This window comes from Oncorhynchus tshawytscha, linkage group LG12, assembly GCF_018296145.1.
Source record: "Oncorhynchus tshawytscha isolate Ot180627B linkage group LG12, Otsh_v2.0, whole genome shotgun sequence".
NCBI lineage: Eukaryota > Metazoa > Chordata > Actinopteri > Salmoniformes > Salmonidae > Oncorhynchus > Oncorhynchus tshawytscha.
In genome coordinates, this window is record NC_056440.1 from 57,407,248 (window position 1) to 57,419,925 (window position 12,678).

The following is a 12,678-nucleotide window of genomic DNA, read 5'->3' on the forward strand; positions in this document are numbered from 1 at the left end:
AAATCTTTAAAGGTATACAAGGTACTCCAAAGCCCAAGGAGAGGTGTGGGTCACTCGAGGGAGGACCTCTGGCTTCTGGCCTGTAGCTCTGGAGAGATGACAGCACTGACTGGAGCATATGGCCCGGTCTGTCCACTGCACTGCGGGGCTGGCACAGGGAGCTCATTTTTTCAGCTCCCTGGCACTGTCAGACGCCCATTGCCTGTAGAGCTACGTACAAGAGCAACAGTGTGTGGTTATGAATGTGCTGTGCATACATTATTGTGCATATACCTGCAGATGTTGGTGTGAGTTTGTGCGTGTGAGTGAATGCATGTGTGTGTGTTTAGATTAGTATACACTCAGTTTACAAAACATTAAGAACACCTGCTCTTTCCACGACCAGGTGAATCCAGGTGAAAGCTATGATCCCTTATTGAAGCCACTTGTTAAATACACTTCAATTAGTATAGATAAAGGGGAGGAGACAGGTTAAAGAAGGAATTTTAAGCCTTGAGACAATTGAAACATAGATAGTGTATGTGTGCCACTCAGAGGGTGAATGGGCCAGACAAAAGATTTAAGTACCTTTCACCCGGGTATGGTAGTATGTGCCAGGCACACTGGTTTGTGTCGAGAACTGCAATGCTGCTGGGTTTTTCACGCAAAACAGTTTCCCGTGTGTATCAAGAATGGTCCACCATCCAAAGGACATCCAGCCAACTTGACACAACTTTGGGAAGTGTTAGAGTCAACATGCGCCAGCAACCCTGTGGAACGTTTTCGACACCTTGTAGAGTCCATGCTCTGACGAATTGAGGCTGTTCTGAGGGCAAAAGGGGGTGTGAGGTGCAACTCAATATTAGGAAGGGGTTCTTAATGTGTTGTATACTCAGTGTATACAGTACCAGTCAAAAGTTTGGACACACCTACTCATTCAAGGGCCTTTCTTTATTTTTTACTATTTTCTACATTGTGTAATAATAGTTAAGACATCAAAACTATGAAATAACACATATGGAATCATGTAGTAACCAAAAAAATGTTAAACAAATATTTTTTATTCTTCAAAGTAGCCACCCTTGGGCTTGATGACAGCTTTGCACACTCTTGGCATTCTCTCAACCAGCTTCATGACGTAGTCACCTGGAATGCTTTTCTAACAGTCTTGAAGGAGCTCCCACATTTGCTGAACACTTGTTGGCTGCTTTTCCTTCACTCTGCGGTCCAACGCATCCCAAACCATCACAATCGGGTGATTGTGGAGGCCAGGTCATCTGATGCAGCACTCCATCACTCTCCTTTTTGGTCCAATAGACCTTACACAGCCCAGAGGTTTGTTTTGGGTCATTGTCCTGTTGAAAAACAACTGATAAAGGCAAACCAGATGGGATGGGTTATCGCTGCAGAATGCTGGTTAAGTGTGCCTTTCATTCTAAATAAATCACTGACAGTGTGACCAGCAAAGCACCCCTACACCATCACACCTCCTCCTCCATGCTTCACAGTGGGAACCACACATGCGGAGATCATCTGTTCACCAACTCACAAAGACAGTGGTTGAAACCAAAAATCTCACATTTGGACTCATCAGACCAAAGGACAGTTTTCCACCGGTCCAATGTCCATTGCTCGTGTTTCTTGGCCTAAGCAAGTCTCTTCTTCTTATTGGTGTCTTTTAGTAGTGGTTTCTTTACAGCAATTTGACCATGAAGGCCTGATTCACGCAGTCTCCTCTGAACAGTTGATGTTGAGATGTGTCTGTTACTTGAACTCTGTGAATTATTCATTTGGGCTGCAATCTGAGGTGCAGTTAATTGACGATTTCTGAAGCTGGTAACTCTAATGCACTTATCCTCTGGGTCTTCCTTTCCTGTGGTGGTCCTCATGAGAGCCAGTTTCATTATAGCGCTTGATGGTTTTTGCGACTGCACTTGAAGAAATGTTCAAAGTTCTTGAAATGTTCCTCATTGACTGACCTTCATGTCTTAAAGTAATGATAGACTAGTCTTTTCTCTTTGCTTATTTGAGCTGTTCTTCCCTTAGTATGGACTATTTGTTATTTTACCAAATAGGGCTATCTTCTATATACCCCCCCTACCTTGTCATAATACAACTGATTGTCTTAAACGCATTAAGAAGGAAAGAAATTCCATAAATGAACTTTGAACAAGGCACACCTGTTCATTGAAATGCATTCCAGGTGACTACCTCATGAAGGTGGTTGAGAGAATGCCAAGTGTGCAAAGCTGTCATCAAGGCAAGGGGTGGCTACTAAATATTTGTTTACATTTTCTTTGGTTACTACATGATTCCATATGTGTTATTTCCTAGTTTTGATGTCTTCACGATTATTCTACAATGTAGACAATAGGAAAAATAAGGAAAATTCCTGGAATGAGTAGGTGTGTCCAAACTTTTGACTGGTACTCTATGTAAATAACATAACAGTGTGGTGTGTGTGTGTGTGTGTGTGCGTGTGTGTTTGTGTTGGGATGTGCCCAGTTCTCCCTCTGCGGAAGCAAGTCCCTTCACAGGCTCCACAGGTGAGCTGCTGATCTAGGTGGTGTAAGCTCTGTAGTTTCCCTGAGCCATCTGTGGCAATGGCAGCACTGCCCAGCATCACATGCCTTTCCCTCCATCCATCCACTCCACCCTGCTGCCTCCTATCCCTGACTATGCACACAATGTACACTACAAAACACACTCTCTCTTTTATCCTCTCCAATGCACTGGTCCTCAGCCAACAGTTTTAGATATTTCTATTTTGCACGGGATATTCTTCCTGATCTGAATCTACCTCAATCTATGACACATCTTAGCCTAGATTCAGGCATAAGTAAACATCCCTGTGGTGTGGTTGATGTTTCCTACATGAATTGGAAGAGCAGCGAAGAATACGTAGCTTGAGAAGACGTAGTTTGGGAGTGATAAAAGCACATTAGGTCTCAGACACAAATCGTGCTTCTGTTAATATGAGGAGTGATTTCCCTCCCTCCACAGCTTTGCAGAGATTGATGGAGGCTATGAGAGGCTGAGGCATTGACAGAGTGGCTTGTTCAGCACCAACAACCAAGCCCACCACCAGCACCACCACTAACCCCATCTAACAGTGGAGCCTAACATCCAAACCGATAATAACACCAGCTCTCTAAAGGCTTGAAAACACAAGCACTACTTGCCAATTAGAAGCTAGTTATCCTGTCTGGTCTTATCATCAACTACGTTGTGTTAGCATAGGACTTTCTTAGCTGTAGCTGTGACACTGCAAAGATCAACACTGTTTTTGACAATCTGTTGATCATTAGCATGTCTGTCTCATTAAAGGACAAGCTCTGACTATCAACAATCAGGTGTTGGTATTTAGAACAGAACAAAGACTGTTAAGAAACATGACTGGATATGTTAAGAGACACAATTGGCTAAACCTCCTCTTTCTCTCACTCGTGCCCACTCTCTTGTAAGCCTTGTTTATACCTGGCGCTAACATGCATCCTGCGTCCTGATCTTGTCCACATTCTGATTGTGCCCACATCTTCAGATATACATTTACACGTGGTGTTTAAATGTCTCTTATCCATCCACTGTGTCCACATTCTGACCAGATTTCTTGGTCTCTTCCTGTATGCAAATTATACATAGATATATTGATTTACTTATTGATTTTAAGACACATATTGATGTCAGGAGTCAATATTGCCACCTGACTGATGATTTCAGAAACAGGATAGTGATGATTTAAATGGTTTCACTGTCCGGATCTGTCTACACTAAGATATCCAGACACAACGCGTGCCTGACTACCTCCGGAGTAGGTAATCCTCTACACCTGTCAAAACAATGTGGGCACAATAAGAATGTGGACAAGATCAGGACAAAAGGCGCATGTTAGAACCAGTTATAAATGGGGCTTTAGCCTACGTTTGCATACTGTATGTAACCTACAGGTTTATCTGATGGAAAAGGCCAGTGAATAAATGAGGTAGGACATTACTATCTATTCAGAAATTCAGCAGATTGATATATCGCCAAACTGAATTACACACTATTCAGTGACATTAATAGCCCTGTCTGTGGCAGTAATATTCCATATTTTTCATAATTTGTTGTTGAACAGGAATGGGCCCGATGTTTCAGATGGCTCCTCTGGAGGGAGAGGTAATTTCACCCTCTTTAGAGGCCCCTCACAGGGCCTTACACAGGGCCCGCCGCACTAATGGAACTGTCATATAAATGTAAATAACATTGTGACTCTGTGAAACAAACCTTGAAGGGCAAGCAGGCAGAATTGAGCCGGATAAACAAACAAGCACGCTCGAGCACACACTCACGCAGGCGTGTACACACGCACGCACGCACACACACACACACACAACCCTGGAATCCTGGGCGGCAGGTAGTCTAGCAGTTAAGAGCATTGGGCCAGTAACCGAAAGGTCGATGGGTCAAATCCCTGAGCCGACTAGGTGAAAAATCTGTCAACGTGTCCTTGAGCAAGGCACTTGCCATCAAGCCTGTGCTCTGACCCCACTCTCTGAGGGTGTCTCAGTGTGATTTGCAAAAAAAAATTGAAATAGAACAAATGTAAGCACCCACCTAATTATCTTTTCTCATCTTCAAACCAAACCCACAGAGTTGTTAGTCCATCTAGTCACAAAAAGGTTGCATTTCCTCTCAGGTTAGTTTTCTAGCTTCATTCTGAAATATATGGGGTAGTGAAATAGATAGTGAAATCATCAGGAGCTGTCTAGGACGTAATCACAGACTAGTAGTCAGTAAGCAGGTGTAGTGTCAGCCAGGGATCAGAGTAGAGATGATGTGGTGGAGGCTGGCAGGATGTCTAGACCTGCAGATTGAGCCTGTGGAGGTTTAGAGGACTGTCAGGATTAAGCCTCCTCCTCCTATGTAATCCAATCACAGTGAGGAAAGAGTGCATTAACTAGACTCTAGCACACTGAACCTAAACAGGGAATAAAGAACTGTTTCGTAGCCTACCCTCTCTGTGAGCAAACAACTTTTTATTTCTTTGATTTTTATTTGATCCTTATTTTATCAGGGAGACCAAGGTCTCTTTTACAGATGGGCCCTGAATTACAGAAATGACAGAAAATACACACATAAAAACCTAAATACAAAATGCAAGCAGAAAGAAAAAAAAGAAAAGTCATCAGTAATAAGGCCCTCAATCAGCTTTCTGAATTGCCAAAGAGGCACCAAAACATCACATTTAAGACTATTTTGAAGATTGTTCCACAAATAAGGTGCAAGAAAACTAAAAACTGACATATCTAACTCAGTAGAATCCAAAGGAATTTCCAGAGTTAACCATCCCGGTGACCGGGTGTCTAAGGTTTAGTAATCATGTATATCAACCTTGTAAAAGGGCTTTATACATGAAAACATAGCAATGCATCAACCTCACATGACATCAAGAGCCAACCAACTTTCTGGGAGAGAATGCAGTGATGAGCACTAAAACTGTCGCCCGTATTAAAGTGCATCTAACGGCTTTAATGAAGTGGCAGCTGCATTCATGTACAGTTGAAGTCGGAAGTTTACATACACTCTTAGCCAAATGCATTTCAACTCAGTTTTTCACAATTCCTGACATTTAATCCTAGTAAAGAATCTCTGTCTTAGGTCAGTTAGGATCACCACTTTACTTTAAGAATGTGAAATGTCAAAATAATAGTAGAGAGAATGATTTATTTCAGCTTTTATTTCTTTCATCACACTCTCAGTGGGTCAGACGTTTACATACACTCAATTGGTATTTGGTAGCATTGCCTTAAAATAGTTTCACTTGGGGCAAAAGTTTCAGGTAACCTTCCACAAGCTTCCCACAATAAGTTGGGTGAATTTTAGCCTATTACTCCTGACAGAGCTGGTGTAACTGAGTCAGGTTTGTAGGACTCCTTGCTCACACACATATTTTCAGTTCTGCCCACAAATTTTCTATAAGATTATAAAAAAAGACAATCTCTGTCCCCATGTGCAGCTGCAAACCGTAGTCTGGCTTTTTCATGGCAGTTTTGGAGCAGTGGCTTCTTCCTTGCTGAGCGGCCTTTCAGGTTATGATGATATAGGACTCGTTTTACTGTGGATATAGATACTTTTGTAACTGTTTCCTCCAGCATCTTCACACGGTCCTTAACTATTGTTCTGGGATTGATTTGCACTTTTCAAACCAAAGTACGTTCATCTCTAGGAGACAGAATGCGTCTCCTTCCTGAGCGGTATGATGGCTGCGTGATCCCATGGTGTTTATACATGCGTACTATTGTTTGTACCGATGAATGTGGTACCTTCAGGCGTTTGGAAAATGTTCCCAAGGATGAACCAGACTTGTGGAGGGCTACAATTTTTTTCTGAGGTCTTGGCTGATTTCTTTTGATTTTCCCATGATGTCAAGCAAAGAGGCACTGAGTTTGAAGGTAGGCTTTGAAATACATCCACACGTACACCTCCAATTGACTCAAATGACGTCAATTAGCCAATCAGAGGCTTCTAAAGCCATGACATCATCATTTTCTGGCATTTTGCAAGCTGTTTAAAGGCACAGTCAACTTAGTGAAAGGAAGCTTCTGACCAACTGGAATTGTGATACAGTGAATTATAAGTGAAATAATCTGTCTGTAAACAATTGTTGGAAAAATTACTTGTGTCGTGCACAAAGCTATAGTTGCCAAAACTTGTTGTTAACAAGACATTTGTGGAGTTTTTATCAGCTTATCAACTTTCTTTTGTCAGCTTGTCAACTTTCTTTTGTCAGCTTATCAACTTTCTTTTGTCAGCTTATCAACTTTCTTTTGTCAGCTTATCAACTTTCTTTTGTCAGCTGGCATCATCACTTCATAAGTGTCTTTAGAAAGGATGGCAGACCAAACTGCAAGAGAGAGGAATACGGCTGAATTATTAAAGACGCCAATTAGCTGGGCTGCCATTTAGATCAAACACACCAGGCTGTCTTTCACTGCAAAGCAGTGGCATTTACCAGCAGCACCAGAGGCTTGTTCAGGGAGCGAAGCAGGCTGGGTGCCGGGCGGAGAGTTTAGAGTGTGAGGCGGAGCACACAGCCATGAAAGAGTTGAGCTGTGCAACAGTGCTCTAATGAACGACTTGACACAACGGCATGGTTCAACTCGACCTCAGAGAGGTTGCCGAGGCCTGACCTAACTCAGCAAGCGTGCAGGAGAACTGAATTGTAAGGTTGGTGTGTAAATGGAGTCTTCTTATCCCTCTCTTTCTCTTCCTCTCTTTCTCTTAGCGCTCCTACTCTTTCTGTCTCCTTACTGTATGTCCTCAAAGACTACACCAGCAGGGTAGAGGACAGCCATCTTGGCAAGTTGAAACTAAAAAGACTTTCAAAGGAATCTTCCAGCAGAATCACCAGTCCCCACAACTGTTTGCTGCTATTAAGGTGAGCATGGCTTACAGCAAAGTTATAATATTTACAGTATCATTTAGCACAGTGGGTCTCGACTGGTTTTGACCGGGGACCCAAATTTGACAATGACAATTGAGTCGCGAACCAATATGATGGACTGTTGATGATTACATTTTGTAATGTTGTGTTGCAGCTGCCTTCTTGGGCAGGCTTCACTTGCAAAATCGACTCTGTCTCACGGGTCTACTATTATGGTATTAAAGAAAGCCAGCCATAACACAGCCATATTAACTGAGGAAACATGTATGTAAATTCAAGAGAATAAGCCATTTTAGGAGACCAGTTCAGGAGTGGGGTGTACTACATTGTCGGGCACCATGTCCTTCGCTGCGAATGCCTCCCTGTGTATGAAGCAGTGGTTCCACGCCGCACTCGGTGCTCTCTCCAGGATCTGCTTTACTACCCCGAAGTGCTTTCCCGTCATGGCAGCTGCCCCATCAGTTGTCACACTGACGCACCCATCCCAGGCCAGTCCCACGGGGCCCAGGTGCATATCAATTGTGTTAACGACAGCCTCTGCAGTGGTGGTGGTGGGCAAATCAGCACTAAAAAGGAACTGCTCCTCGAAGTTACTATCCAACACGTGTCTGACATAGACCATTAGAATTGCATGGTGAGCCACACCTGTTGATTCATCAAGCTGCGTGTTCTCATGTCCTCATGTCCTGGATTCTCCTCCTCATGGTGTCATTGGATAGGGGTATAGTTTTAAGTTTGTTGGCGGTTGACTCTCCCGATATTTCAGTGCACATATCAATCGCAGCAGGGAGCACGAGATCATCTGCGCTGGTGTGGGCTATTTTTTTGCACTTAGCAATGCGCTGGGCCACAAGGCATGATGCGCGAAGTGTCTTTTCTTGAATGGTGAATATGTTCTTCAATGAATCTTGTGAGGACACCAGATATTGACAGCTTGTCTTATCTTTGTGACTTGGATGCTTGGTGTCCAGATGCCTTTTCAGTTTGGAGGGTTTCATGCTCTCATTAGCTAAGAGCTCGTTGCATAGGACGTCTACACTCACCCTGCCTGTCTTCAATATATGTAAAACCATAATTGATGAAGTCGGGGTGGTATTTTCTCTTCTTGACAGGGACCGGGTTGTCTGCCTTGCTGTTGACATTGGAAGCAGCAGTAGATGAAGATGGAGCTGCACGTTTTAAAAACGTGTCCATGATTTTACTCTGACAGCTAGCCTACATGAGTTAAATGACAGTTAACTATCCACATGTATAATGCCTGCAGAACACATCTGCATACTTAGCTGTCATAAGAAGATCTGTATTATCTGATTGCTCGTGTCACATTTAAAACAAAACAATGTTGCAGAGTGACATTTTCATTGGATCATGAGTGTGTATGTGTGTGTGTGTGTGTGTGTGTGTGTGTGTGTGTGTGTGTGTGTGTGTGTGTGTGTGGAAGGGGGGGGTCAGTGAGTGTGTGCAGCGCGAAAACCCTCCAAGTTTGAACGTAGCTAGCTTTTTCAGTCAGCAACAATAAGTCAGCAACAATAAGCGCTGAGGCCGTATCCTTTCAAAATAAAAGTTTCAGTGTGGTGGTTACCTTTCAAAATATTATTGTATTACATTTTTTACATTCTTGCAAAAGTCCCACCCCCCAGTTGAGAATCCCTGATTTAGCAGACGCTTTTATCCAAAGTGACAGAGTCATGCATTAGACCGCTGTGCCACTTGGAAGCCCAAAGGCACTGCATCTCAGCGCAAGAGGGGAGACTAAAGTCCCTGGTTCGAATCCAGGCTGAATCCCATCCAGCTGTAGGGTGGTGCACAATTGGCCCAGCGTCGTCCGGGGTAGGCCGTCATTGTAAATAAGAATTTGTTCTTAAACTGACTAGCCTAGTTAAATTAAAAAATGCATGCATAGATTTGACATACAGGTGGTCCCGGGAATTGAACACACTATCCTGGCGTTGTACTACTACTAACTGACTAACTAACTGAGCTAGAGAACTACAGTTTTTGCATGGAAACTGGAATGCACATGAAATACATATTTCACATATTCCAAAACCCTTTACATTTCAATCATATAACCGTAAGTGTGCACTAAGTACAGAAAGCCTATGGCTCTCCACTATGGTGGTTGATAATGTGATCTTCAGATTGATCAGAGAGCTCTTAACCACTTCTCACATCTACTCATTACTACAGCTCTCCATTCCCCTGCACATCCCTCCATTCCATTACCTTCACCCTTCACAATGGTCCTGCTTCATTATCATAGCCAGATCCTATCTCTCTCTCACACACACACACACACACACACACACACACACACACACACACACACACACACACACACACACACACACACACACACACACACACACACACACACACACGCACACACACACAACCTGGGGATCACCCAGAGGTAACCAACCAGAAGAATAGTGGTGCTCATGATCATTACTCATCCATCATTTATGATAATGTATGAAGATAACAGCAAATGGACCATCAGAGACCTCCCTTTATCTAGCCATAATGGTGACCAAGGGAATGAAGATGATCGTAATGCCATTTTGGGTGGCAATTACAGTCGAGTTAAATGACTTACTGAGGCGGGGAGTCTGGATACATCACATTGACTTGTGATAGAGTCTCCACGTAGGAGTCAAAGTCAAACGCTGGAGGGAACTCCTCGACACACGTCGACCTCAGCTCCCCGATGGAGCCGCCGTACGAAAAGCCATCCGGAGCTGTGGAGAGGCAGGGCAGTCTAATACAACACTAACGAACACAATAGCTTTTTTTCCCCCTCAGTGAACTACAGCACACAGTCAGGATTGTAAACATGCTCTGTGTTCAGTTCAACTGAATTTTATATCTCATGGTTTAGGGATCCTACTTTGAACTGAGTAAGCAGATTTACAGTAAATATTTCTTTTTGCAGTCTATCTCTCTCATCTGCACTGTTTTTACACCGGAGCAGTCAGAATCTTCTATGAAACATAAAGCTAAGGACATGTGGCTACTTGAAGATAGAGGGGCTGTGATTGAAGCCAGTGCGATACAATCTGGGTATATCAGTCTTTGGCCAGGCAGAGGGAGAATGGGGCTGTGTCCTCACACAAAGGATGCTCTTTGAGCTTTTTGTGTTGTCTCTGTGTGAACTGACAATGGGACCCGGTCCATGGGGCCAAGTGGCCTTCCACAGACGTGGCTTTGGCTGTGTGTGTGTGATTCAGTTTGGCGCAATATTTCATTATTTTCCCATTCCGTTATCAAAACCACAGGCAGAGTGTGGTCCTTTTACATGAGGTTTCAGGAGAAGAGCACTGGTTGGTTTAAATGCCAGCTCTGGAGAATGCCAAATGTGGCATATTAATGCCATGTGGGTGAAATGTGTTCATTGGAAGACTAAACTGAATATCTTCTATTGGTTCAGCTCTGGGAAAAGGAGCATAGACAATTCATGGCCATACATTTTGTCCCAGGGATTTGTAAATAAGACCTATGAAACAGCTTGTAACTGAAAACCGATAAACTAAAGCTTATGAATGAACGGGCCACTAACACACCTACTGGCCTCATTGATGGACAACTCTCTGTAACTCACCATAGCTGGCCCGCAGGTGGGGGTTGCGCAGACGGCTGTCTTTGCGCAGGCTGCCCACGATGATGGTAACACAGGACAGGAAGAGCACCAGGCCGATGACGATGCCAGCCACCACCAGCGGAGACACCAGCAGGCTGGCCTCGCTGCCCCCATCACGGCAGTCTGGGTACTCATGAACACTGCTCTGGTTCGAGCTCACTGCACAGTTCACAGACCACAAGGTGGGGCACAGCCACAGAAAAGAGAAGGCAGGGAAGAATGGAATACAAGAGGGACAGTGTGGAGAGAAGGAAGAGGGGGGGAGTGAGAGAGGGAGGTGATAGAGAGGGGAGAGTGGTGAGAGGATTAGAGAAAGTGGAGAGAGAAAAAATCACAGGTTAATTATTTTTGTTGGTTATAAAGCAGAAATTCAAATCCTTTGTGGCAATGCCAATGTTACAGACATTGCCACCATGACCCTATGGAGAGAAACATGTAAGCTGACATTCCTCATCTTACACATACCTCTCTGTGGACCGCAGGTCAGGAACACTCCCAAGATTTTCATTCCTCTGCGGAGGAATCGATTCTCAAGTCTGCCGTGTTTAATATTTAATCCTCAACCCGTTAGAATTTTTAAATACACGGGGTGGAACTCTTTCATGTCAGCTCAGGGGGCAGAAACCCAACTTCAGCCATTAGTGGCTCTTCTCAAATCCCCTTCACCCTTTTCATCAGAACGAGAGAGAAACCAAAATAAGCGCACACAACATAAATCAAATGTACTCAAAATAACACCACACAGATAGTGACACAGACAGATTCAATATGGGCAGGCCGAGATAATACGCGGTGCCCTGTTAACTTTGCCACATTTGGCCTCTGAAAATCTTTTTGGGGGCATCAACAGGAGACACGAAATCAAATCAATTTATTTATGAGGAGGCCGTTGTCTAAATGCTAATCGTATTAGTCTCTATTCATCTCTTCCCTGCTGAGGAATTCCAGCCATAATTGAGGTTATAAAATATTTGTGTAGATCATAATCAATGTTAATATTTTAATCCACAGTGAGCATTGTGTGTTGATTTGAAGATCTAGCACAGTAGTCTACATCTTCATGCTGTTTATGAAATTATTCAGATCCCTTGACTTTTTCAACATTTTGTTAGGTTCCAGCTTTATTCTAAAATGGATTCAATAGTTCCCCCCCCTCATCAATCTATACACAATGCCCCATAATGACAGAGAAAAAAACAGGTTTTTAGAAATGTTTGCTATTTATTGAAAATAAAAAACTGAAATGTCACATTTACATAAGTATTCAAACCCTTTACTCAGTACTTTGTTGAAGCGCCTTTGGTAGCGATTACAGCCTCGAGTCTTGGGTATAATGCTACAAGTTTCTCCCATTCTTCTCTGCAGATCCTCTCAAGCTTTGTCAGGTTGGATGGGGAAAGTTGCTCCACAGCTATTTTCAGGTCTCTTCAGAGTTGTTCAATCTGGTTCAAGTCCCAGCTCTGGCTGGGCCACTCAAGGACATTTAGACACTTGTCCCGAAGCTACTCCTGTGCTGTCTTTACTGTGTGCTTAGTGTTGTTGTCCTATTGGAAGGTGAACCTTCGCCCCCAGTCTGAGGTCCAGAGCTGAGGTCCAGGATCTCTGTACTTTACTTTGTTAATCTTTCCCTCGA

The 12,678-nt window shown here is 43.5% G+C and overlaps 1 protein-coding gene across 2 annotated transcripts in view; it reads right to left on the minus strand.

Moving 5' to 3' along the window:
- The window catches only part of LOC112263533 (protein BEAN1-like), a 51,596-nt gene that overhangs the window by 6,195 nt on the left and 32,723 nt on the right, over nucleotides 1–12,678 (minus strand). The window contains exons 2-4 of one of the 2 annotated variants that reach the window (XM_024439928.2): nucleotides 11,511–11,712; nucleotides 11,007–11,204; nucleotides 10,005–10,146 (exon numbers count right to left, since the gene is read on the minus strand). In XM_024439928.2, coding sequence (XP_024295696.1) covers nucleotides 10,005–10,146; nucleotides 11,007–11,204; nucleotides 11,511–11,553 — 383 coding nt within the window. In that variant the 5' untranslated portion in view covers nucleotides 11,554–11,712. The remainder of the gene's footprint in view (nucleotides 1–10,004; nucleotides 10,147–11,006; nucleotides 11,205–11,510; nucleotides 11,713–12,678) is intronic. The other variant, XM_024439927.2, reaches the window with a different exon arrangement.